Here is a 26,453-nt window from a genome sequence, read left to right on the forward strand (position 1 = left end):
GGGCGTATTGGCAAGGTCAATGCTAGCTACATTCCTCCTCCAGGGACCCAAAGTCACACCCAGGTTCACTTCAGCTGGCAGCCATTGGAATTCATTCTCAGGTCCTGCAGCCTCTTCAGGCCACAGACCTTTTCTTTTAGATATCCCTTCCCCACAACCCACATATGTCAGATAATAAATACTCACCAGCAAAAGCTGAAAAGCAGCTTCTCAAATATTTGTTGGATTTTTTTTTCTCAAGACAGGGTTTCTCTGTGTAGCATTCCTAGCTGTCTGGTCTTGAACACACAGAGACCTGCCTGCCTTCTTTGTGGAGTTTTGGGGTTATATTCTTGTGCCTCCAACAACCAGTTAATTACTTTTTTTTTAAATGCCAGGTTATTTAGATTAATTTTAGTTAATTTTCTGAAATTGTATACTCCTTTTAAAACCGAACCAACTGATTTACATTAGCAATTGCCTTGCTGTTAAATTTGGCATAAATCTCCAGCCAATCTGGGATAGGTCTGTCTTCAGATTAGAAATCAGTGCTCCACTAGGTTGCTGAGTCCCTTCAATTCACCTGGTCCCATCACTGAGACCTCACCAGCCAATCAGAGCCTCCAGCAGACCTGCCAGTCAGATGGGAGGGCTCTTCCGGGAGCCAGACTTCCATCGTGGTTCAGCTCTCTCAGGAACTGAGTCTTGGGCTCTCTTGTGGGCAGATAGCCTGTCAGCTAGGCAGCTGCACTATGGTGAGTGAGGGGTTGCTCTCCACAGATGGGAGGAGTGGTTGGGCTTAGCGAGAGAGGGGCCAAAGTCCCTAAACTAGATGGAGCGGCCTTTGAGTCTCAAGGCCCATGTGGTGGGTAGGAGCCAGCAGACAGACAGAGTTTAGCGTCTTCCTGCCTCAGTAGTCCTAAACTTGCAGTTCTTTGCTGGCAGCCTCTGAATCCCTTCCCTGCTCGGGCTGTGTCTGCACAGAGCAGAGCGTCAGGAGCCGCAGATGGTGGTGTCTGTCGTGCTTATATTGTCGCATGTGGAGTGATATCAGCACATTCGCCAAACGGGAAGACTCCTGGTGTCTCCTGGGTCTTCAGAAGTTCCTCATTTTTAACATTTAGGTTTGGGATCCATCTGTAGTTAATTTCTCGTGGCTTGTAAATGATTTCTCCTGTGTAGAGTAGCGCTCCACTTCCAAACTGTGATGTAGACGAGTATAGATGATAATAGAATTAATGGTGTGAGGATTTAAAGGTTCTTAGGAGACATTAAGTCACACAAAGTAGAATTTAAGTGAGGGAAGGCTGCATCCCAAATATCCAAAGATGGGTAGTGTGCCCATTCAGCCTGTTGGAGATTTGTATCATGATATGCAAATGTTTGTTCACCAGGATTAATCAGCCATTAAGGTACATTCCTATAACAAATGAGACAACCATGATTTACAACCAACCAGAAGACCCACTTCCCCTTCAAAGACCTCTGACTTGCTACTCAGGGACCATTACAGGGTCACAACCTTGTGTCCCAGGAGAGTATAACAATTTTAGAACAGCTGTATTTTTCAACTCTTAGGAAAGTATTTATGACTACTTGTCCCCTGTGCTGATTTGAGGTAGGCTTGAATCCTGTGTGCAGCCCCATAGGGCATTGCCCTTACTATCCTCTTGGCTAACCATCATACATTCTTAGATTACAAGTTTGCTGCACCATGGAGCTCCAAAATTACCAGCTTGAGTCATACAGTGGGACTGTCCTTTGCAGTAACAATAAAAGGATTTGCATGTGGAGTACAGCTACTCCCTTCAGATCAGAAAAGTAGGAATGGTGTACTGTGTACAACACTAGAGGATGCATGCAAACTGGACAATAGCTAGATCTTAGACTGAAGTTTAAGGCCATGAACTGCAGGGGTGTCCATTACAAAGAAGGACCTGATGGGACACAGTGACTGACTTAATGTATAATTCCCATCATTCATCAATTCCTTCCTTGTGAATGAAGACAGACACTGGTGGGTGTACAGTTTAGGGAGGAGAGCTTGAACTCCTAAGTATTTGGTTTCCAATTAGTGAACTTTCCCATGCAGATATGTCCAATCCTGGTTGACACAGTGAAGTCAGCTCAGATGTTTGTGACACAGGCCATTGGCTGTAACTCCACATGTCAGCTTACAGCACTCAGCAACTAACATTTTACATGGGAAAAAGTCATCAGGAAAGTGCTTACTCTGTTTCAAAGTCAGTATCACTGAGTGTTCAGTTATTTTTATCATTTTAAGAAGTGAATTATTGGTTATCATTTTTTTAGATTTCATTTTTTCAGTGGCATGACTAGTATAATTTCTGTTTCTATTTTCCAATGTTTCACAGTTTTTGAATTTCATTTTATTTTTTAAGTGCTGTTTATTTATTCATCAGTCATTTATTTTATCAGTTTGTAGCAGTAATTCTCAACCTGGTGGGCCACAACTCCTTTTGGGGGATCAAATGAACCTATCACAGGACTGTCCTAAGACCACCAGAAAGTACAGATATTTATATTATCATCCCTCACAGTAGCAAAAATATAATTATAAAGTAATTTTATAGGTGGGGAGATCACCACATTATGAGTAACTTTATTAAAGAGTCACAGCACTAGGAAGATTGAGAACAACCGGTTTAGATTAATGTCTCCTGTAGCTCAGGTTTGCATCATTCTATGTAACTGAGAATTGCTGTGAACACCTAATCCTGGCTCTGCTACCTAGTGCTGGAAAGACAGTCCTGCAAATCCTACCAGGCTGGACCTTGACTGGTCTATGTGAAGGAGAAATAGATCAGTGAATGAGCATCTTGCAATTTCAGTAGATTTTATTGTGAATTTACAAATGATGTGGGACCCATATTAGAATTGGTATCATTGTCTAACTGTAAAGCCAGTGTAGTCACAACAGACAAAGGATGGGCAAGAAGGAGGGTAAAAGCTTTCCTGCTGTGATGGTAGTTGACAGTAACTGTGAATAGTGAGGTGATCAATTTTAGATGTTCCATAATGTCCTGTCTGGCCATTTCATGGGTCCACAGACCACACACTAGACCTGTTGCCTTAGAGGAGGAACAGGAAGAACTCTGGGAGAATGGAAGATTTTATTAAACCACAAATTTCCCAGATTAGGGTCTTATCTGACTATAATGTGGAAGGACAAACCTGGAGGATGTTGGCTTTTTGTGACATTCAATCTCTGCTCGCCCAGTAGGGTAACTGCTAATGTATTGAAGCCCAGTTGGGTGGTCCTAGAGGGACTCTGGTTGGTAATTAGAAACATCAGACGTAGTTTACAGGTTCTTTCCAGGATTCTCTTGTTCTGCTCTTGAGAGCTGTAAGGGGGACCACAAGCTGTGCCATGGTGAATGTAGGAGTGACTGTCCCCCGACCAAGAAGAGGAGGTTAACTGAGCTGTCAGGGTTGCTTGGACAGGGATTAACCATGAGCCAGACAGGTTCTATTGTTCTTTGTGGTCACCTGGGTAGTGGCCTTTGGCCTCTGAGGATTGTTGAGAGTGCAGGAGACTATGAGCTTGTAATACTGTTGCCTCACACTATGTAATTGAGAAAGGCTTTGAAAACCTATTGCTGTGTCTGCTGCCCAGTGCTGGGTAGATAGTCCTTCAACTTCTTCAGGACTGGGCTTTGACTGCTCAGGGAGAAGGAAAAATAAACCAGGTGATGAGTGACCTCCGTCTCTCTGACTTTCAATATATGATTATAGATGAAGAGGGTGAGTACATAGGTCAAGCTTGAAGCTGGTAGATTCACAGTGCAGCAAGGGAGAGAAAGGAGAGTGGTTGAGAACTTTTCTACATCAACAGTAGTTGACATTAGCTTTGCAGAATCAGGTAATCAATTTTAGGTGCTCCACAAATGTCCTGATGGTCATTTTTTGATGTCCACAGACCAGGCAATAAAGAATCTGCATAGAGAATCAAACTTATCATGAAACCAAATTGCTATAGTTACAGTAGTTCAACCAAAATAGATCTGAGTAAAATGTGGCCCTGCCTACCAGGACTATTATTTTACTGGTTTTAAATATACACCCTTAGATAAATGGTTTGAGAAATCTTTGATGTGCTCTAATATAAATCTATTGTTTCTGAAGCACATGGCCATAAATACTGTTTCAACTTTTCAAAATAATTTTTTGAGATTATAACTGTATCATATTCACATTCTCTTTCCTGTCCCAAGCCTTACCATGACCCCTTAATATCTTGTAATTTGTGCTCTGTTTTTTTTGTAACAACAGTTGTAATTATGACTTGTGTTTGGCTGCAGGATTTCCCAGGTATGAGGCTACGGGTTTGCTGCACTGCACATTGAGTGTATAATGGAATGTGCATGCAAAGGACCATGTGCTTTGAATGAGGAAAAGGGTTAGCTCTAGGAAATTGGATGAATGTATTCTAAAATACAAACTTTCTGGACTAAGGACCTGTCTAATGGACTATGAGGGCAGAGCAAGAAGTACTGTGCTGTCTGAGTCATTTGCTCTCTGTCACCACGATGTGACAGGCTGTGGTTCTGTTGTTTTATGTACTGACCTGGATGGTGCTCCTTGTCCTCTGAGCCTCCCTGTGTATTGATTTCCTGTGGAGAGGGAGACTCTACAGCCCTGGCATGGTAACATATTATGCCTGTAATCTCACTGTCTAGTGTACACATGGTTTTGGTGTGCAGTGGGAAGACAGATTTGAAAACTGATAATCTGGTTTCTAGAAGTTCTGAATATTGCAGTCTACTTTCAAGTTTGTCTTATAAATGTTCCAAGTAGTTTATAAGCTGGTAGAACTACAGTAATGTTGATTTAGCAATGCATGATTTAAATGTTTCTAAGTTTCTGCTACCACCAGCTGCAATGGTGTGATTCATTGATGTTTAGTTCCAGGGAACAAAGGGAGTTTCAGAGCTGCTAGGTTTCTTAGGTGTGTATGGTATTGAGCTGGTAGATAGGGCAGAGTCTATATCTTGTGCTATAATCCATGAGACAGGAAGCAGAAATTACTCTACATTGTTTTGTGATTTGGCATCAGAGGGGTTGGGTTTACCTTAAAATACAAGGAGGACTAAGGGGCTGCAGAACCATAGCAGGAGATCATTTCTTTTTGTAGAGAAGGACTCTAGACCATGGGGACTCTCTGGAAGAAATACCAGTCGCTGTAGGGTCTGAAACAACAATTTAAGGCTAACTTTGAGGTAATTTTGGGAAAATTGTGAAGTCTTCATTTAATTTCTCTATACATAGAATCATAGGTAGCTGGATAACATTGGTCAAGATCACATGTTTCCTGTCTAAGTTTCCCTTGGCCTTTTGATTAATAGCTAACTATATTTTCCTGCCTTTGTTCTTGGCTTTCTCTCCATTCTCTTTATTCTTTCCCAAATATCATACATATTCTTGATTGATCAGCTTTGTGGTAATATTTTTTTCCCGAGACAGGGTTTCTCTGTAGCTTTGGAACCTGTCCTAGATCTCACTCTGTAGACCAGGCTGGCTTCAATCTCACAGAAATCCTCCTGTCTCTTCCTCCTGAGTGCTGGGATTAAAAGTGTGTGCCACCACTTCCCAGAAATGAGTCATATTATGTCAGTCTGTGTACTATTTTTCATAATCCCATTGAGTACTTTGTGTGCTTCCAATACGAATATAGCTTTGTAATCAGATTTCCTGTTATAAATTGTTGGGAATTGTCATTGTACTGTATCCATTTATTGTGCAAATTCAACACACACATCAGCTTCATATTGATGCATCATGTTTCCAAGGATCATTTATTTACTTCTTTATTTCTTTTGGTTTTGTTGCTCTTGTTGTTAATCTGTGAGATACTTTTGGTTTCTTGGATAAACAGTATTATGAATGTTGGCAGGTGGCTCAGCACATATTCATTTTGGAGGTGACCTGAGTTCAGATACCTACACATCAATTGTGAGGCTCATAAGTCTACCATTTCAGATCCAGGGCATCTGAACCCCTCTTTTTGTGTTACTTTATACATATGGAAGAAATTTTCATTCAAGCACAAATATATGTAAAAATAGCAGTAAACTTGTTTTCAAAGTGCTTGTGACTTATAAAGCAATAGAGTAAAACAAGTTGCTTTAGGTGTCCACTGATTCTTTAAAAATCTGTTATTTTGCATTTTGTTTCAAAATGTTTTCATTTCCTCATTCTGATTGCAGACTTACAGGCAATCATCAATAAGGGGGAGCAAAATGGTGTCTAAGTGATCCTAACAGACATACTTTTCTTTACTATAAGGTAATGAAATTTTTTTAAGTAGTCAAAACTATTTTCTATGAAGTTAAGGCAAAAGAAGGTTTCAAGTGAATCTCTCCAATTTGGGTAGAACAGCCTTCCGCACGCAAGCCATTTTCTATTATTGGTAAAGGATAAAGAACTGAAGTGTATAGGATGAGTGCTGGTTAGTAATTTCTTAGCGTTTTATTTTCGTTAGAATCTTGTTTTTATTTAAAGGAGCATAATATGTCTTTGTCAGTGCTACCCATCTATGGTGTTGATTTTATTCATTATTATCTAAGTATGTTGTTTATTTTCTGGTAAATAATGGTCTCACCAATTTTATATTCAGAAGATTTTTCATGTTATGGGTTCCTTAAGTTGTTGTTGGTTTGAGAAGTTTCTGTGGAGAGACATTTTAGTTTTTTCTTCTCTGTCTTAGATGTTTGCCTCTTTTCATTTCCTGGCATATCTATCTTTGTTTGTGTTTTTGCTGCTTAAGTGATTGATATGATTAATACATTGCCTTTGGATCTTTAAAACCTTCTTGTATATTATTGTCTCATATGTTGATAGCCTCAGCTATCAACATAACATAGCTTAGACTGATCTGAGAAAATACCAATTGAGAGTATGCCTAGATCAGAATACCTGATTAAGGTATCTGAGAGAGATTTGTTGATTTTGATTGATATAGGAAGGCTCTTCCACAGAGTTGGCAATTTCTGAGCAAGCAGCCCTGGGATAGATAGGAGAGCTAGTTGAGCACAAGGCAGTGACAAAGCAAGAGGGAAAGCCAGAAAACAATGGTTCCACATATTTTGCCTCTAGTTATTAGCTTGAGTATCTATCTTACACTGTCATAAGGAGGAATTGTGAAATAGGGTTAACAACCAAATAAACATGTTCATAACCTGAGTTGCTTTTGATTGCATAATTTAATTACAGCAACAGAGAACAAAACTGGAACAAAAATGGAACTCAAACAGGATTTTGTAGCTGCAAAGGTCCTGGGAATCTTGACTTTTATAAGAATGCTTAGGATATTAGAAAACTGGACAAAGAGCTTAATCATCTGTTCTTGTAGGACCTAGAAGATGGGAATGTTGTGAGTAATGACAGAGAGTGGAGGTCAAGGTCATAGGATTTTACTGGGCAGCAGGCTCTTCAGGGAATCATGGAGCTGGCCCAGCCTAACTCTCTTGAGAGACTAGGTTAAAGTCCATGGTTCCTGGGACACTATATACCTCCCAGTTCCTGGCAGACTGTTGTGTTCCCTCAGGCAGTGAAGCATTCAGGCTTATTTGTGCTTCTTTGTATGATCCCTAAATAGTCAAGGAATCATGAATGCTTAAAAGGGCAATCGAACTTAGATGTTAATCATGTGTGTGCTGTATAGCTTGCAAAGTTCATTATATCCTTTTATAGACATAGGGAGCTTGGTTATTTCCCCACTGCCCAGACTAATAATAATTATACAGAATTTTTATTCATTATAAGACTGCATACCCAATAGCTTAGGCTTCTTATTATGTAACTTTTACATCTTAAATTAACCCATTTTATATTGATCTGTGTATCACCACATCCCTGTGACCTACTGGTAAGGTTCCATCCAGCATCCGTCTCCTTCAGTGGCTACATGGCATCTCCCTGATTCTGCCTTCTTTTCTCCTCTGTCTCCATTTGGCATCCCCACCTTGTTCTATTCTGTGCTGCCATAGGCCCAAAGCAGTTTCCTTATTAACTAATGGGAATAAAACATATTCACAGCATACAGAGGGTATCTCTAACATATTAATTTAATCAATTTCTATCAATCTGTGTATTGCCATGTGGCTGTGGCATAACAGGTAAATTTCTCTGTGTCTGTCTCTGGTGGAGCTACATGACATCTCTCTGACTCTGCTCTCTTCCTTCTAGCATTCAGTTTAGTTTTCCCCCAGCTACCTAAGTTCTGTCCTATAGCTCTGTTATAGACCCAAAGCAGTTTCTTTACTAACTAATGATAATCACAGCATACAGAAAGGAATTCCACAATTTGAGTTTCTATAGCCTCAACCCATTTCCTGTTCTTTGTGCCTGCTGTGTTGTGGTTGAAACTAATCAGTCAGCTTTCTTCTTTTGCTGTCATTACTTTCCACCATCATAAACTCTATCACTAAATCACACCGGATTCAGTAGAATTAACTGCTATTTAGTGCTAAGGTGATTTGGTAGCCTACTGTTTTCATTTTTGTTTGTTATATTTTGAAGACAAGGTTTGCCTGTGTAGCCCTAGCTGTCCTGAAAGTAGCTCTATATATCAGGCTGGCTTCAAACTCAGAGATCTTCTGACTCTGACTCCCAAGGGCTGGGGTTAAAGGAGGTCTTTTTTATTTTTATATTGTTGTTTGGTGGTTTCTTCCTATCAAGCATATGCTGTTGTATTGAGCTTCACCCATATCTTGAATTTTAAAATTTGACAGAGGGTATCATTATGTTTCCCAGGATAGCATGTACTCATGACATTAATACTGTCCGTGCCTTCTGTGTTATTGGATTGTAGGTACATTACCGTCTTCCTGATTGTTTTGTTTGTTTTGAATTTTTATTTTAAAAAGAGTATTTTCCCTGAATGCATAGATATGTACCATGTGAGTACCTGGTCCTTACATTGATCAAAAGATGGTATTAGAAACTTTGAACTTGGAATAATGGATAGTTATGATTCCCCCATGTAAGTCCTTGAGACCACCTGTATGCAAGACTAGGAGGACTCTTTGATATTGAGCCATCTTTCCTGCTATGTGTTGATTATTTGTAATCATTATACTGTTTTCATTTGTCCATTTGTAACTTTTTAAACACATAGTGCCTTTTAGTAAACTCTCATTTTTGTTGCAGTTTAAATTGGGCAACTTCAGGTTTCTGGTAGATGAATAAAGAGTTGTAGTGAATGTGTAACTCTTTGTAGAAACTTTAGCAAAATCCTATGAGTTGTTTCTAGCTTTTATGTTTGTTTGATTTTTTTTCCATGTGAAAACAGTATTTAACATGTATTTCTGGCTGCCCTAGGAGTGACTGCATGGACTAGGCTGGTATTCAGCTCAGAGGCAGATAGATATACATGCCTCTGCCTTCTGAGTGCAATGATTAGAGGCATGATTGAATGCATCCAACTTTTTCATTTTATTTTCTTTTTGTAGTTAGGAATTAATCATTCATACATTTTTCTTATCTGTACTCTATGCTGGTGACCTGTTTATGTATCTTTCATTGTTGGTTAGTAGGCATTTCTCTTGCAAGGTAATATCCCATTCAAAGGGTTCAGAAATGACAGAGGTGATCTTCCTATTCAGTTCGCTTCTGAAGTGACTTGGTGATTTAGTTATGATGTCTTTGTCATGGAATAAGTATGGGGAGCCCCAGAATTATATGACTATACTGTCAAAGAAGTATACATTTACAGTGTTGTCAAAATCATACTTTCTGTTGTACACCTGTATGGGATATTTTAGAATTCAGTGACCTATGATGACGTGCATGTTGACTTCACTTGGGAAGAATGGACTTTGCTGAATCCTTCCCAGAAGAATCTCTACACAGATGTTATGGTAGAGACCTATAGAAACCTCGCTACTATAGGTAAGACTATATTATCTTTCATGTATCATATAAGGGAACAACTATTCATTGGTTAATGATGCTCTTTTGTAATATGATTGAGAAAGAAGAATGGGGTAAATAAATCAGGCATGGTTGTCAGGTTTGCTTCATATCATAACTAATTATTTTTAAAAATTTTTAATATAAAACAATTTCTGGCATTATATTTTAGGATACCATTTGGAAGGCCATAATATTGAAGAACATTGTCAAAATTCTAGAAGACATGAAAGGTAATTTTCATGTATAAGCTTATACAAATGTGTCTCTGAAGAATTTGTAATTAATCCTATCTGTTTTAATCAAAAGCAACAGTGTAAATAATAAAGTGCATTGATGTATATTAAATTCTCACAAAATCATATACCTTAATTTCAGATAGGTGAACTACATTTGCAAGTCATTCTCTTAAGAAAGAAAACAATATCTTAATCTATATTACCATTTGGATCATAATACAATGAGAGCTATACTGTAAAGTTGCCAATCCATTTGACTCATATTATTCACATTATAAAAGATATACATGTTGATCTCTAAAACTATCTATTATACTAATAGTCCATAGAAAAGGTAGTTTAACCCATATACTTGTGGCTGTGTTAAGTTTAGTGAGGGGGCATTTAGGATTATGAATCAAGGGGCATCTGTTTTGGAGTGGACTTAATCCATGAACCACAAGTCTATGAGGACAGAAAGTCAAATTGGGTGAACTCAATGTGGAAACCTTATATATGTTATTCTTCCTTTACTGGGTACATCATATATTACTCTGGATACAAGACACATGAGCAAAGGATGTGAAAAGATATACCTCTCTCTCAGAACAAATAGAAAATATGTAGCAGTTCCCATGTTCAGTATACTTGTTGAATTTGATATACACATATACAAGTTAATTGGTTTTCTAGTCTCATTGTTAATATATCAACAAAGTAACATTTCAGAAAACCACAATGAGTACTAGGACTGTGTAAATACTTCTGTTTGTCCTAGTTCAGGTAGCAATTGTACCATCACTCACAGTATAGGAAACATTGTGAATACAATAATAGTGTTAAAGCTCTGATTTTTTTCAATTCTCTTCAAGTACATGAAAATTCTCATAAAAAAACAAGATTCTGTAAATGTGAACCATGTATTAAAGGCTGTTATCTGTTATCTTCAAAGATGTAAAGCAAACCTTAATGAAGGGGAAAAACAAGATTGTAAACATGATGATAAAACCTTAACATATAATTCCTCTTTAAAATAGGACTAAATTGTAAAATTCATTTATTCAGATAAAAATATTCAACAATGTATTAAATGTAGTAATGCTTTCACATGTACCATTATCATTGTAGGCATGAAAAAAGCCAAACTAGAAAGAAAAGTTCTGCATATACTCAATGTGTTAAAACTTTTGCACGTGACAGTCAAATTCACAGTCATGAAAAAACACATACTACATTAAAACGTGATGAAGGAAATGAGTTTGGTAATGCCTTTGCACATCACAATCATCTTCAAATGCATAAAAGAACATGCACTGGAGAGAAATCCTATGAATGTAATCAGTGTAGTAAAACATTTGCACATTACAGTGATCTTAAAAGGCATGAAAGAATACATACTGGAGAGAAACCCTACGAATGTAATCAGTGTGGTAAAGCCTTTGCATGTCACAGTAGTCTTCGAAGACATAAAAGAACCCATACTGGAGAGAAACCCTATGAATGTAATCAATGTGGTAAAGCCTTTCCACGGCACAGTCATCTTCAAAGTCATGAAAGAACCCATACTGGAGAGAAACCCTATGAATGTAACCAGTGTGCTAAAGCCTTTGCATGTCACAGTAGTCTTCAAACACATAAAAGAATTCATACTGGAGAGAAACCCTATGAATGTAATCAGTGTGGTAAAGCCTTTGCACGGCACAGTCATCTTCAAAGTCATGAAAGAACCCATACTGGAGAGAAACCCTATGAATGTAACCAGTGTGCTAAAGCCTTTGCATGTCACAGTAGTCTTCGAACACATAAAAGAATCCATACTGGAGAGAAACCCTATGCATGTAATCAGTGTGGTAAAGCCTTTGCACAGCACAGTCATCTACAAAGCCATGAAAGAACCCATACTGGAGAGAAACCCTATGAATGTAATCATTGTGGTAAAGCTTTTGCATGTCACAGTAGTCTTCAACGACATAAAAGAATCCATAACAGAGAGAAACCCTATGAATGTAATCAGTGTGGTAAAACCTTTACACAGCAAAGTCAGCTACAAAGGCATGAAAGAACCCATACTGGAGAGAAGCCCTATGAATGTCATCATTGTGGTAAAGCCTTTGCATGTCAAAGTAGTCTTCGACAACATAAAAGAATCCATACCAGAGAGAAACCCTATGAATGTAATCAGTGTGGTAAAGCCTTTGCACGGCACAGTCATCTTCAAAGTCATGAAAGAACCCATACTGGAGAGAAACCCTATGAATGTAACCAGTGTGCTAAAGCCTTTGCATGTCACAGTAGTCTTCGAACACATAAAAGAATTCATACTGGAGAGAAACCCTATGAATGTAATCAGTGTGCTAAAGCCTTTGCATGTCACAGTAGTCTTCGACAACATAAAAGAATCCATACTGGAGCGAAACCCTATGAATGTAATCAGTGTGGTAAAGCCTTTGCACATCACAGTCATCTACAAAGCCATGAAAGAACCCATACTGGAGAGAAACCCTATGAATGTCATCATTGTGGTAAAGCCTTTGCATGTCACAGTAGTCTTCGACAACATAAAAGAATCCATACCAGAGAGAAACCCTATGAATGTAATCAGTGTGGTAAAACCTTTACACAGCAAAGTAATCTACGAAGGCATGAAAGAACCCATACTGGAGAGAAACCCTATGAATGTCATCATTGTGGTAAAGCCTTTGCATGTCACAGTCATCTTCACAAGCATGACAGTGTATGTGGAATGCAAAATCTGGGCCAGGTTGTCTCCTCTTTTAGCATTAACCACCATTGAATGCATACTGTTATTAAAGGAATTCATGGCTATTAAACTTTAAGTGTGTGAATGATTTATTCCTGGGAAGACATATTAATTTTAGAATAGCAGAACCTCTAGCATTGTAGAAAAATGTTTCTGAGACAAACTTTTGTATGTTGGATAAGGTAGCCTTGATCCCATGCCATTGCTCTCCAGAGCAATGACCTTGTTCCCCGTGTGATAAAACTAAATTCTTAGATTAAAGAACTTAATCACCACTGAAATCTAAAATTAAAAATTTGAGTCATGTAGTCAACTGTCCATTTTATTAATAGGAAAAGTATTTGTATGTGGAGCATGACTTCCACCTTCAGACCAGAAGAGGAGGAATAGTTTACTGCATACACTGCCAGTAAGGAAACTGCTGCTGGTGTCACCATTATGAAATAGCATCTAAATGTGACAGGATCAGTGATTTTGTAATTTCCCAGCGTGTGTTGATCTATGTCATGTGAATGAAGGCAGGATAGATTTTGGATGTTCAATTCGGGAAGGTTAGCTTGAATCAATAAATATTGAATTTCTAACATTGGAACTCTCCTATGCTCATGTGTTCAATCCTGCCTGTCATTATATCTATTAGCTGTAGCTGTGTGTTTCAGGTCACAGGTCTCAGCAACTGATATTGCACATAGGGGCATGGTGACATAATATCTTTTTAATGTCAATCTTTATATCAGGGAATGTTTTTCTCTTTTTCAAAGTCAGTATAACTGTGTGTTTATAAAATTATTTTTATGTTTTTTAAAAAAAGATAATTCCTGTTTTTACTTTTTAAATTTTATTTACTTTATATGCATCACTGTTCTAATCTGTTTCTATTCCCTATTTTTTCCAGTCATTAAGAATTTCTTTCCATTTTTCTCAAATGCTGTTGATCATTTCTGTCTTCGGTAGCTTAGGCTTATCTCACACTATAGAGTTGAAAATTGCTTTGAACACCTAATCTTGCTTCTGCTGCCCAGAAAGCAATTCCTGAAACTGCTTCAAGACTGGGCCTTAACTGTTCAGTGAGAAGGAAACTAGATGAGTAAATGAGTGTCCTCCGACTGACAAACTGTAAAGCAGGTGTAGTCCCAGCACAGAAAGGGATGGCCAAGAAGTTTCATGCAAGTTTCCCCCTTAGATCATAGCTTACATTAGAAATCAGTAGTGAGGTAATCAATTTTAAATGATTACTAAATGTTCTGACTCGCCATTTCTTGAATCCAGAGAGCAAGAAATCAAGAATCTGGATAAAGAACATAACTTATCATAAAACCAATTTACAATAGTTACACTAGTTTGACCAAAATAGAACTGAATAAAATGGTGTGGCCCTGCCTAAAAGAACTTATTTTACATATTTAAGATGCACAACCTGAAATAAAATGTGTGACTAATATTTTGTGCTCTCTAATACAAATTCCTAGTCTCTGTAGCATGTGATCATAAAGCCTTTTTATGAATAATTTTTCTAGAATAATTTTGTGGATTATAGTTACATCATTTCCATCATCTCTTTCTTGCCTCTAAGCCCTTCCATAGACACTTCATTGTTTTCTAATTCATGGCCTCATTTTGATTTAACAAGAGTTACCGTTTTAATGCGACCTTTGTTTGGCTTCAGGACTTCTTAGCTCTGAGGGAATGGGTTGGTTACACTGGTCAGTGACTCTGTAATGGAATACATACACAAGGGACCCTGTATCTTGGAATAGGAATAGGAGTCTGGAAGACTTTCTACTGAAATACCTATTTACCAGACTAGGACCCTCTCTTACCCTAGAGTGGAATGGCAAAGCTGGAAAGGGCTGGACTGGTTTAGTCATTGGTTTCTGCTCATCCTGTAGGGGAGATGTTACTGCCATGCAGCCCAGCTGGGTAATAGTAGCTATTGAGGGAATCTGGGCAAGCCTAGCAATAAGGGGCTTCAGTGGGAAGTAGATTGTGAGCCATGATGGAGCCAATAGGGAGTCATGCGGGGTTTTTAATCCTAAATTGTTTAATTTTTCCTCCCGTTCTTATCCCACCTTCCTCTGATTAGATAACACTACCATTGTGGGGTTGGAGCAATGACTGATCTGGTTTCTTCCAGTTGATTTTAGGGTATCAGGTGGCAGTATTGTGATACCATTCCATAGAGACTCTTGTAAAGACCAAACTCTCAGATGTAGACAGAAAAGGAATTCCTTTACTGTTGTCTCGGAAGAAATAAAATGTCCAAATTTCATAAGACATTCTTGATGAGCTCATAAAAGTTTCTGTGTATTAGATGTTTTCCTTTAATCTCTACAGTTGGTCTCCAGAATGATGAACCCACAATCAACTTTCACACCCATTTATAGCTGTTTTATCAATTCAAAGTTGGCATGATTCCCTTCCCATGTAGCTTTTGAATAGAGAGAGTAAAAGGTATTTAAGATCTTTTAATTTGAATGTTAAAAAATGTCCTGTCCTTCTTTGCTGTGGGAAGGTGTTCCAGGAGCCAAGGTATGATGGCTCACATCTGGACAACATCTTTTTATCAAGGAGAAAAATACTAGTGAGATTTGCTATTTAAGTAACATCTCATGTAGACTTATATCTAATGTCTGTTTGGTTAGATCCCTTGTATTGTTACCAGTTCTCTTAGTCCTTGCTTCAATTTTCTCCTTAAGTACTGAAGAACAATGCAGGTTGCCAAAATTAATCTTTTTTCTGAGTTGTCAAGGCCAGTTGACCAACTAGTCCTCAGAGGTCACTTGGGCTTGGAAGGGATCTCAGATTCTTCAAGTCTCTCTTTTATTGTGTTTCCATCAATGTGAGAAAAATGCAAATGTTTTGCTGTATATACTGTGGGTTTCTTTGAAGCCTTGAGGAAATATTTCCCACATTGATTCTCCATTTTCGACTGGATAATGTTTCAGATTCATTGAGTGGGTTCTCCATGGCCTCCATGAACTGAACAATATGTGATCAATGGCCTTTTGTTCCTAGGACCCTTACTGACCTTGTATGGAAAAAGGAGAAACTCCCCCTTTTAGTCCTTCTAACCACATTAGAATAGCCTCTAAGAATGATTATTAAACAGCTAGAAGGTCATTATTTTTATACCAGTTTTGTACTTTTAACTACTTTATAATATTTCAGTATTCAGATACAACTTAACAAACTTTATTTGACATACATTTTAGCCAGTCATTGAAATAGTTGATATCTGACCTTGCCAACATCAATAAATATATGATCTCTAAACCTCATCCTTTATATATCTTAAACAAATTACTCAGACCCTCATAGCTCGCAAAGCCTTTCCTGTCTTGTTTATTCTGGAGCCACCCAGTCCTCTTTATTTTCATATATTTCAGTCTTTTTTTTTTCTTAAGGGCATTTACACATTTATGTTCTTCTAACATGTTCTTTTATGTACTGCTTCCTTTTTCTAATATGAGAAATAGAAACATTGACAAATATGTTTATGATCTGTTGTGATATTTTTCTCCCCTGTGGTAGGGGAGGAAGCAATGTAAGTTGCAACTGTAAGTACCACTGAAAATGAAAAATATAATTTCACCAACGTCCATCCTGCGGAACCAAGGAGTTTGTTGAGCTTCCTTACTGAGCATGGGTGAAAAGATACTTACAAGGATTTTGATACTGTAGTGGTTTTAGTCAAAATGACACCCAATGTCCCATGGAGAGTGGCACTATTAGGAGGTGTGGCCTTGTTGGAGGAAGTATGTCATAGTCACTTTCTGCTGCCTGTTGATCTGGATGTAGAACTCTCAGTTCATTCTCCAGCACTGTGTCTGCCTGTATCCACCATGTTTTTTGTCATGATAATAATGGACTAAACCCTCTGAAACTGTAAGCCAGCCTCAATCAAATATTTTCCTTTATAAGTTTTGCTATGGTCATGGTGTCTCTTCACAGCAATAGAAACTCTAAGATACCCAAAAGCCACATAACTACAAGAGGACTATTATATGTGATTATCTATTAACCTATGTTTCTTAATTATACATTACATCTTTTGTGGATATTTGAGACAGATTTTTTTCTGTAGATTTGTAGTGTTTTCTGGAACCAGCTCTTGTAGATCAGGCTGGCCTCAAACTCATAAAGATCCACCCACCTCTGCCTCCCATGTGTTGGGATTAAAGTTATGCACCACCACTGCCCAGTTATACATTATATTTTAAAATGAGATGCAGAAGCACAATACCTTCATCAAGAGCATAAATATACATATATAACAAAATTGAACTTGAGTTTTGATCAATAAACTAAGATCCATACCAATTCAAATCTCCTGGGTAGAAAATGTCTTATTAGATTACACATCCTAGTCACAGTCCTTCACTGAGGGAACAATGGTCAGTACCTGAAGCAGAGGCCTTGGAGGAATTCTTCTCATTGGATTGCTCCTCATGGTCACTGAGCTTGCTCTTTTATACAACATATAGCATTCTGCCCTGGCATGGCAATAGCCACATCAATCACTATTCAGGAACATATCCACACAGACTACTCATACCAAGTATAATAGAGTCATTTTCTTGATTAAGGTTCCCTCTAATTGAAAGAAGTCACCCTCACAAATAATCCTCTTTCAGTTTGAGACTTAAACATATAACTATTAATGTTCACAAATAAGCTCCTTTCACTGTGATACTCAAACACATTACTACTAAGCCATAACCTTTCCTTTCTTACTTATCCCTAAGATCTCAAGTCAGTATCATATCATAAAACACGACATAGCTTTAAAAATCCCAAAATGTTTTATTCTTTTTAATTTCAACACTTATAAAGATTAGTCTCTCAATTGTGGTCTCCTATTACATTAAAAACAAGTTAAATACTTCTTTATTCCAAAATGGAAGAACCAAGACATGGTCACAATCAGATGACGCTGCCTATGATTCCAGTCCTGCCCCTTCTTAACCACCCCCAGATACACAAATGTTTAAATAAACAATGCCCAGGGGTCTCCCATGTCCTCCTACCAAGCTGAGAGCTCCCATATTATATATAAATCATCATGTATTCCGTCCTAAAGCAAGTCCACAGGAAACATGTCTCTATGAAGGAATGGCTTCCTTGTGTGAGAGCAGAAAGGTAGTAGGGATGTGTCTCAGCTGGGAAGGACTTGTCTAGACTGTTCCAGTGAGAGACTGTGGGTGTGGTTCAGTGGCAGAGTGCTTACCCAGCATGCATGAGGCCTGACATAAAAGAATCATCCTGAGTTGCCTGTGGTTTTGATGTCAGAACCAAGAAAACTAATGAGGTCATTGTGGCTAAGTTGTTCTGTGTTTACTAGGGATTCTCGGCTTCCATTTTGGATGGCCTTCCATATGTGCCCAAGATGAGGGTGGGATTTATTCCTCTCAATGGAGATCCAACTTTCTCAATTCCATTTGCAGAAGAACCCTTCTTCCCGGTTATGTGTTCTTGGTAACCTGGTCAGAAGCCATTTAACCATTTTTATAGTTGGTCTTAAACATTGTTCAGGCCATGTGATTCCAGAGGAAACTCCTCAGATGGGGAGGAGTGCTGACAGCAGCCTCTGGAATGAAGGAAGTGGTCAGCAGATATTTCTATAAATGTCCTCGACATGCCAAGAAGTGTTTCCACAGAGGGTCTAATGTTGGTGAACTTGGTCATGAAGAGGAGCCATAGGGGGCCATTAGAAGGAACCACAAGAGACAGCTAGAGGGTGAAGGCAGTGACTGTCACAGAGGCTTCCTTCCCACACCCCTGGTTCCTGACATGAATTGAGTTTTAGAGTTGAACCCATTAAGTGTAGTTGAAGTGGCTTCCTGGGTAACTGAACCCTGTGGTCAAATGGTGGACAGAGCCATGCTTCCCCCAATGGACACACACTCCTTACTCAGTGAGTATGCCCTGGAGAGGAGGGAGTTACCAACTTTAGGTAGAAGATTAAAGTTGAAGACTGGACTTGACAACCCAAAGTGTCTGTCATCAAGCCTTGCCATTCACCTGGCCAGGGTGAATACTAAATCAGAACCATATTGGCACCCACAGAAGAATATGGATAAGCACTGTGCTGAGGGACAAAGGACTCTTGGTCCAGTCTGGAGCCAGTATGATACAGCTCAAGATGGCTGTCACAGTGGTATGAAAGTGTCAGTTGTGGTCATCTTACTCCATCTGAGAGATGATCTTCAGTCATCCTGTTGTTGTGGAAACCTAACCCAGCCACCTTATGGCTCCTCCCAAAGGCTAGCATTCCTGTAGCCTGTTGTTAGCCTCCATGGTCCTTATCATTGTAAGGGTCACTCCTTCATAGAGACAGGGGACGTGGCTGTTATATATCACGTGTAGACTTACTTTATCTATGGAACTATTAGGTTTCTGCGTGGAGGGTGTGTGTGTGTGTGTGTGTGTGTGTGTGTGTGTGTGTGTGTGTGTGTGATTCCAGTCCTCCTTCATTTAAACATCAAGCTGGAGAAGGAGGTGAGAGTTCACATCTTGATAAGCAGGGGACATAAACAATTGCTTCTTACACATTTGTGTAGCTTTAGCAACAAAGTCCTTAATATCCACCTCCACACTGACATACATCTTCAACAAGTCCACACCTATTCCAACAAGGCTACCCCTTCTAATAGTGCCACACCCTGTGGGTATCATTTTTTATCAAACCTCCATAATGACCAATCAATATGTGGTGAAAAATTTGGAGGAATTGACAGAACGTTTTTAGAACTAGTAAACAATTCAACAAAGTCACAAAAGGAAGGCCAAAGCAAGTCACATGGAAGGAACTCATACACAGCTGCACACCAGGCATACACAGGGAGGCTTAGAGAATTGGGACAGCTTTACATTTTGGGAGGCACACCTCCCCCTCATGACCACTGTGTGAACTGCTACTAGTAACTTACAGCCCTGACCACTTGCCCTTTAGGAGAGCCATGGAAACAACACAGAGTCTCAGACAGCAGAGAATGAGAGGCCAGCCTGGGAGTAGGAGCATGGCAGCATTCTGTGAGAAGCTGCAAGGTGCTCAGACCTTTGCTGAATGGAGGGGACTTAGAAGGGGTGACGAGAAATGAGCTGGGATAGCAGCTACCCAGAGGCCATTATTGGTCATGGACTTGCCCAGCTTCAGTCAGCTCTAGCTGGAGTAGGGAAGTAGGGCCACTGTAGTAGGAGACCACTTGTTTTTTTTCCGGCTGCCCAGACTCCCAAAATAATCATACAGAAACCATATTGTTTAAATCTCTGCTTGGTCTGTTAACTCTAGCTTCTTATTGGGTTAATTTTAATTTAACATCTTAATTTAACCCATCTCCATTAATCTGTGTATCACCACAAGGCTGTGACTTACCAGATAAAGTTCCAACCACCGGCTGTCTCCAGCAGGGGCTACATGGCTTTTCTCTAAATTCTGCCTTTTTTTTTCTCCCAGCATTCAGTTTCTTTTTTCCTGCCTACCTCTATTCCCTGCATAGGCCCAAAACAGTTTCTTTATTAACTAATGGTATTCACAGCATAAAGAGGGGAATCCCATATCACCTTCCATTTTCTGTTTAAATAAACAGGAAGGTTTTAACTTTAACTTCGTAAACTTGCATATAAAAAAACAGGTATCCGGCTGGAGAGATGGCTCAGTGCCTGCTCTTCCAAAGGTCCTGAGTTCAATTCCCAGCAACCACATGGTGGCTCTCAACTATCTGTCATGAGAGCTGGTGCTATCTTCTGGCCTGCAGGCATGCATACAGGCAGAACACTGTATACTTAATAAATAAATCTTTAAAAATAAAAACAGTTACCAAGCAAGAATTATAGTTACAACATTTATATCTACTTTATCTTTTAGCAAAATCAAGGAAAACTATAATAACTACCTATTCTTCAATTCCATCAAATTCTCCAGCAGTATAATATTACCTAATTTAACATGAAGTGCAGTGCAAGCAACTTCCAAAACTCTAGAATTGACAGAGACATCTCTGTGCCTGGACTGTCACCCAAAGTTCTTCTGTATCATTGGAGCATCCATCATCAGCCTATGGACCCATAGTATCCAGCAGACTTTTCAATGAGGCTGGAAATTTCAAAGACAGTTCCACCTATGCTGGTCAGTGACTTTCTTCTGTGTCCTGCAGAATGTCTGGCAGACTCTTTCATGAAGAGAGAGTGACTATGAGAAACACTGAGGGGTCTAAAGGAAATGAGGGACAAGGGATGGCAATGGTGGTAGAAAGGGTAGCACATTTCCTCTAAGGTCTAACTTAGATGTAGCTGCACTCATGTGACATGAAATCAGAAGGGGATTCTCTGGGAATGTTCTAATTAGAGGGATGGTAAATAAGAGGATGGTAGTCGGTGGGAGGAGATTATATACATATGAAAGAAATGTCAGTAACTTCATTGTTATCATTGTTATTTGGGGGGAATATATTTATACAACATCACATACTTATAACAAATTGGGTTTATGTAATCTAGAATAACATAAAAGTCATAGAACCACAGAAAACATTAAAAATGAATCCAAACCTATAAAACAACAATAAAATAAAGAAGAAAAAGAACTCATTCTAAGGAGAGCCTCCCTAAATGAAATGCTGAGAACAATCACTTAACACATGTGAGCACCGGACAAAGTCATTACAAATGTCATTTCTGGGGACCCATAGCCAAACATCAAGGGGAGACTGGGGAATCCTATGGAAGGGAGAAGAAAGGATTATAAGAATGGGAGAGGTCAAGGACAATGCTGGGAAACCTACAGAATCAGCTAACTGGGATTCATAGGGACTCACAGAGACTGAGCTGAAAACTGGGGGGTCTGTATGGGACTGACCTAGGCCTCTGCTTATATGATGTGGTTATGTAGCTTGGTCTCTTCATGGGACTCCTAACAGTGGGAGCAAGGGCAGTCTCTGACTCTTTTGCTGGCTTTTGGAACCCTGTTCCCCCTAATGGGTTGCCTCATCCAGCCTTATGTGAGGGGAGGGATATGCCACGGCTAGCTAATAGCCATGGGAGGCCTTTCCTCTTCTGTAGAGAAACTGTGGAGAAGTGGACTTGGAGGACACAGGGGAGGTAGGAAAGGAGAGAGAAAAAACCATAGTCAGGATGATGATGATGATAATAATAATGATGATGATGATGAAAAACATCATATCTGGGGACAGAAAGGTGACTCAGTAGTTAAAAGACCCTGTTGTTTTTACAAATGTTCTGAGTTTAGTGCCCACGTAGTTCAGTTCACAACCACCTGTGTAACTACAGCTAAAAGGGATGTGACATCCACTCTTCAGCTCTGAAGGCACCGCACTAACATGTGCACAGCACATAGCCAAACTAATTAAAAATGAAAATGAGAAATAAACCACAGCAACATTATTTTTGCAGCTTTAACAGTGACTGAGACTTAGGTACTGTCATGAAGTTCAGTTTGACAGACTCTGACCCAAGCCCAGTGAGGGCCCATCAATCCAGTTACCCACACATGGGGTCGTGTCCTGTCCTGTGACACGTATGACTTAGTCTACATGTCCTGTGCCATCACAGGAGGTGTGCAGAGAACACTGTACACACAGAAGGTAGGTAACTAAACAAAGTCCACACAGCAGTGTGAAGGTTGGTTCCTCTGATCTACCACCCTCCAGAAAACTGCTTCCCCAAGTTTGGGCTCGGGTTCTCTGATTGAAATGGATGTGACCTTGGAGGGTGGAGCACAAACTGTAGTTGGGGCTCTTTTTCTAACACAGATGTGGGACCTGGGGACAGAAACCACTACACGGCTGTGAACAGAGGTGAGGAACAGGATCACAGCTGCAGTCTGACTCCTGAGGGTCCTCTCCTCCCATCTGGGTCGGTTCAGGCTGAGAGGGGCTAACCTTCACCAACTTGGCGATCCTCACAGGGTAGTCTGTGTCTTGGAAGCCTCTCTTTTTCAGGAAGGCACACATGGTGTTGATGACAGTTCTGACATCATTACAGAAGCTGATGATTTGGTGGAGGTAGTAATCTGTGAACTTGTCCAGCTCTGAGGCCCAGGTGCTGCTGAGTCCCTGTCCCATCCTCAGGCCCTGAAGCTTTTCTTCACTCTGCAGCCCGAGGCTCCTGTGTCTCCCAGGCTGGCTGAACCCAGGCACAGGGCTTTTTAGTTTTGATTTCTAGAAATGGGTGAGGCTGCCAGTGTTTCCAAGTCTGTGTTCTGAGGATCCTGTGGGCACACAGTCAGAATGATTCATTGTGAACAATGCCCTGGGGAACTGTGAGAAAAGCTCCAGGAAAAGAGGCCTCAAATGCACTTTGTTTTCTGTTGGATGTGGCTTTGTGCCTCAGGTGACAAACATTTACATTTAATTTATAAGACATGTTTATTCATAACACTAAGTGCCTACATAAAGAAGCTGGGAAAATCCTGCGATAGAGAGCTAACAGAATACCTAAAACTCTAGAACAACAAGAAGCAAACTCACCCAGGAGGACTAGGTGAAATAAATAATCAAATTGAGAGCTGAAATCAACAAAATAGAAACAAAGAAAACAATACAAAGAATCAATAAGACAAAGAGTTGGTTCTTTGAGAAAATAAACAAAATAAACAAACTTTTATCCACACTAACCAAAAGGCAGAGAAAGAATAACCAGATTAAGAAAATCAAAAATGAAAAAGCAGGTTTAACAATAGACATGGAGAATATCCAGATAATCAACAGTACATACTTCAAAAACCTGTACTTCACAAAATTGCAAAACTTACAGAAAATGGACAATTTTCTGGATAAACATCACTGGATAAATCAAGGCCAGATAAATAAATTAAATAGACCTATAACTGCTAAGTAAATAGAAGCAGTCATCAAAAGTTTCCCACCAAAAAAACCCCCAGAACCAGAGGGTTTCATATCAGAATTCTACAAGATTTCCAAAGAACTAATACTAATACTCCTCAAATTATTCCACACAATAGAAACAAAAGAAACATTACCAAGTTCTTCTTCAAAGCTGCAGTTATCCTGATATCAAAACCACATAAAGACACTACTAAGAAAGAGAATTACAGACAAGTCTCACTTATGAACATTGAAGCAAAACAGTCAAAAAAATACTACCAAACCAAATCCAAGAACACATCAGAAAACTCATACACCATGAACATGTAGGCTTCATTTCAGAGATGCAGGGATGGTCCAACACACAAAAATCTGTCAATGTAATTCACCATATAAAACAAACTGGAAGGACAAAAAAACCAAATGATAATCTCATTAGATGCTGAAAAAGCCTTTGACAAAATTGAACACCTCTTTATGACAAAAGTCTTAGAGAAAGCAAGGATACAAGAAACACACCTAAAAAGAATAAAAGCAGTATACAGCAAGCCTGTAGTCAGAGACAGCTCGTTCATTGTTTGGTTGCCCAGATGTCAATATAACCACACAGAAACTGTCTTATTACAACACTGCTTGGCCTATTAGCTCATGCTTCTTATTGGCTAGCTCTTATATCTTAAAAAATCACCAATTTATTTTAATCTGTGTATTGCCATGTGGTTGTGGCCTACTGGTAAGTTTCCATCCGTCTGGTGTCTGTCTCCTGCAGCAGCTACATGGCTTCTCACTAATTCTGCCTACTCTCTCTCTATCTTCTTGGAACACTTACCATGCCCTTCTCTGCATTGCAATAGGCCCAAAGCAGCTTCTTTATTAACCAATGGTATTCTCAGCTTAAAAAGGGGAATCCCACATCAGCAAGCCAAAAATCAATATCAAACTAAATGGAGAGAAACTCAAAGCAATCCCACTGAAATCAGGAACAAGACAGGTTTCCCACTTTCCATATCTATTCCAAACAGTATTTGAAGTTCTAACCTGAACAATAAGACAAGAAAAGGCAATCAAAGGGACAAATCAGAAAAGAAATAGTCAAACTCTTACTGTTTCCTGATGATTTAATAGTATACATATGTGACCCCAGAAAATCTACCAAGAAACTTTTACAACTCATAAACACCTTCAGTAATGCAGCAGGATACAAGATTAACTAAAAAAAACAGTAACCTTCCTGTCCATAGATGATAAATGGGGTGAGAAAAAAAATCAGAGAATACAATAGTCACAATAGCATGAATATCTTAGAGTAACTCTACCAAAACAAGTGTAAAACTTGTATGACAAGAACTTTAAATATTTGAAGAAAGAAACTGAAGAAGACACCAGAAAATAGAAAAGATCTCCCATGCGCTGGTGTTGGTAGAATCAACATAGTAAAAATGGCAATCTTGCCAAAAGCAATGCCCAGTAAAATCCATGACAGATCTTGAAAGAACAATACTTAATGAAAAAAATAGGATAGCCAAAGCAATTCTGTACAGTAAATGTACTTCTGGAGGCATAACAATCCCTGGCATCAAACTCTACTGCAGAGCTACAGTAGTGAAAACAGCCTGGTAGTGGCATAAGAACAAACAGGACAACAAACGGAATCAAATAAAAAACCCAGATATCAGTCCAAACACCTATGAACACCTGATTTTTGACAAAGAAGCTGAAAATACAAAATGGAAAAAAGAAAGCATATTCACAAACAGTGCTAGCATAACTGAATATCAACACCTAGAAGAATGAAAATAGATCCATATCTATTGCCATACACAAAAGTCAAGTCCTCAACAGAAAACCAAGCACACTGAATCTCATAGAAGAGAAAGTGGGATGTACACTTGAATGCATTGGCACAGGAGACCACTTTCTAAATATAACCCCAGTAGCACAAACACTGAGAGCAACAACTAGAAAATGGGGTCTACTGGAATTATGAAACTTCTGTAAAGCAAAGGACATGGTCAACAAGACAAAATGGCAGCAACAGAATGGAAAATGATCTTCACCAACTCCACATTGGACAGAGGACTTATCTCCAAAATATACAAAGAATGCAAGAAACTTGACATCAAAATAAGAAACAATCTAGGGGGCTGGAGAGATGGCTCAGTGGTTAAGAGCACTGACTGCTCTTCCAGCGGACCCAGGTTCAATTCCCAGCACCCACATGGCAGCTCACAACTGTCTGTAATTCTAGTTCCAGGAGACCCAACACTCATTGCAAAACACCAATGTACATAAAATATAAATAAATAAATGAATAAATAAATAAATATTTTTTTAGAAAGGAAAATACAATCTGATAAAAAAGGTTATACAGACCTAAAAAGAGATCTCTCAGTAAATGAATCTCAAATGGCTGAAAGTCATTTAAGAAAATACTCAAAATCTTCATCCATCAGAGAAATAAAAATCAAAATAACTCTGAGGTTCCATATTTCACCTATGAAAATAGCCAAGATCAAAAATACTGATGACAGCTTATGCTAGAGACGATGTGGGTTAAGGGGAAAACTTCTCCATTGCTGATGAGAATGCAAACTTTATAGCAAATTTGGAAATGAGTATGGTGATTTTTCAGACAATTAGAAAACAATCCTCCTCAAGGCCCAGCAATACCACTTTTGAGTATTATACCTAAAGGATGCTCAATTAAACCGCAAGGAC

At 39.0% G+C, this 26,453-nt stretch overlaps 1 protein-coding gene across 1 annotated transcript in view; it reads left to right on the forward strand.

The window, feature by feature from the left end:
* Window positions 1-9,769: 9,769 nt before the first annotated feature.
* Window positions 9,770-26,453, forward strand: part of LOC148117924 (uncharacterized) — a 54,059-nt gene continuing 37,375 nt past the window's right edge. The window contains exons 1-3 of the mRNA XM_087901682.1: window positions 9,770-9,891; window positions 10,085-10,145; window positions 11,511-12,854. Coding sequence (XP_087757808.1) covers window positions 9,858-9,891; window positions 10,085-10,145; window positions 11,511-12,854 — 1,439 coding nt within the window. The 5' untranslated portion in view covers window positions 9,770-9,857. The remainder of the gene's footprint in view (window positions 9,892-10,084; window positions 10,146-11,510; window positions 12,855-26,453) is intronic.

The sequence above is a fragment of the Myodes glareolus genome, chromosome 25, assembly GCF_982192425.1.
Source record: "Myodes glareolus chromosome 25, mMyoGla1.1, whole genome shotgun sequence".
NCBI classification, from domain to species: Eukaryota; Metazoa; Chordata; class Mammalia; order Rodentia; family Cricetidae; genus Myodes; species Myodes glareolus.